At 47.8% G+C, this 1161-nt stretch overlaps 1 protein-coding gene across 1 annotated transcript; it reads left to right on the top strand.

Annotated features, from left to right (window-relative positions):
- Positions 1 to 56: 56 nt before the first annotated feature.
- LOC115271509 (gastrula zinc finger protein XlCGF49.1-like) lies at positions 57 to 1158 on the top strand (the record flags this gene model as incomplete). Its single annotated transcript, XM_029914159.1, has 1 exon — positions 57 to 1158. A coding segment is annotated over exon 1 (819 nt), but the record flags the coding sequence as incomplete, so codon positions are not given.
- Between the last annotated feature and the right edge of the window lie 3 nt (positions 1159 to 1161).

The following is a 1161-nucleotide window of genomic DNA, read 5'->3' as shown; positions in this document are numbered from 1 at the left end:
GCTCTCTGAGTTCAGGATTGTTCTCAGGAGGTGTGGCATCCTCATGGCAGACTTCACTTACGGCTTCCTACCTGTCCTGACTCTCGCCTGATATTAGCTCCCTCCCCAGTCTGCTTTTTCCCTGAGTGTTTAGTTGAAATTTAGACCCAGAATTGATCCCCTCGTCTCTCTCATTTGGGGAAAGGTTTGGGGGAAATTCAGCTTTCTTTGTTTGATCTCTCCGTCACTCACTTTTGTTTGTTCCCCCCTTTCTTCCATTCCTCTCTCTGAGGTTCCCTTTTTCTTGGCAAAGGGAGTGACCTGTGTCTGGTTTCTCTCTCTATCCTAGCAGATGATGGGATGGTGAATGAGGAGGAGAATCCTCAACGAGACAATGCTGAGCAAGTAAAAGCACATGGGACATTCTCAGAAAGATCCAAAGGGAATGTTTCCTGGAGTTGTGCACAGGCAAACGACTGTGAGAGTCAGCACAGACCAGGGGAAAAGTTCAGTAGAGGCTCAGACCTTATTAGACATGAGAGAATCAACACAGGAGAAACACCGTACATCTGCCTGGAGTGTGGGAAAACCTTCAAACATAACAATGTCTTTATCATACATCAGAGAATCCACACTGGAGAGAGACCATACACATGCCCCGAGTGTGGGAAAAGCTTCAGTCGCAGCTCAAACCTTACCACACATCACAGAATCCACACAGGGGAGAAACCCCACACTTGTCATGAGTGTGGGAAAAGCTTCATTCGGAGCTCAGAGCTTATGTTACATAGGAGAATCCACACAGGAGAAAGACCCTACACTTGCTGTGAGTGCGGGAAAAGCTTCATTCGGAGCTCAGAGCTTAATAAGCACCAGAGAATCCACACTGGAGAGAGACCCTTCAGATGTACTGAGTGCGGGAAAGGCTTCAATAATAGGTCTCAGCTTGTCACACATCAGAGAATCCACACAGGAGAGAGACCCTACTCATGCCTTGAGTGTGGGAAAGGCTTCACTTCTAGCTCACATCTTGTCTCGCATCAGCGAATCCACACAGGAGAGAAACCCTATTCATGCCCTGAGTGCGGGAAAAGCTTCGTTTCTAACTCACAGGTGGTCTCACATCGGAAAATCCACACAGGAGAGAGATCCTATTCATGCCCTGAGTGTGGGAAAAGCTTC

Source organism: Terrapene carolina, unplaced genomic scaffold (assembly GCF_002925995.2).
Source record: "Terrapene carolina triunguis isolate 2854851 unplaced genomic scaffold, T_m_triunguis-2.0 Scaffold32547, whole genome shotgun sequence".
Classification (NCBI taxonomy): domain Eukaryota; kingdom Metazoa; phylum Chordata; order Testudines; family Emydidae; genus Terrapene; species Terrapene triunguis.
The sequence above is the reverse complement of the archived record's forward strand: the minus strand, read 5'-3'. Positions and strand labels throughout refer to the sequence as shown.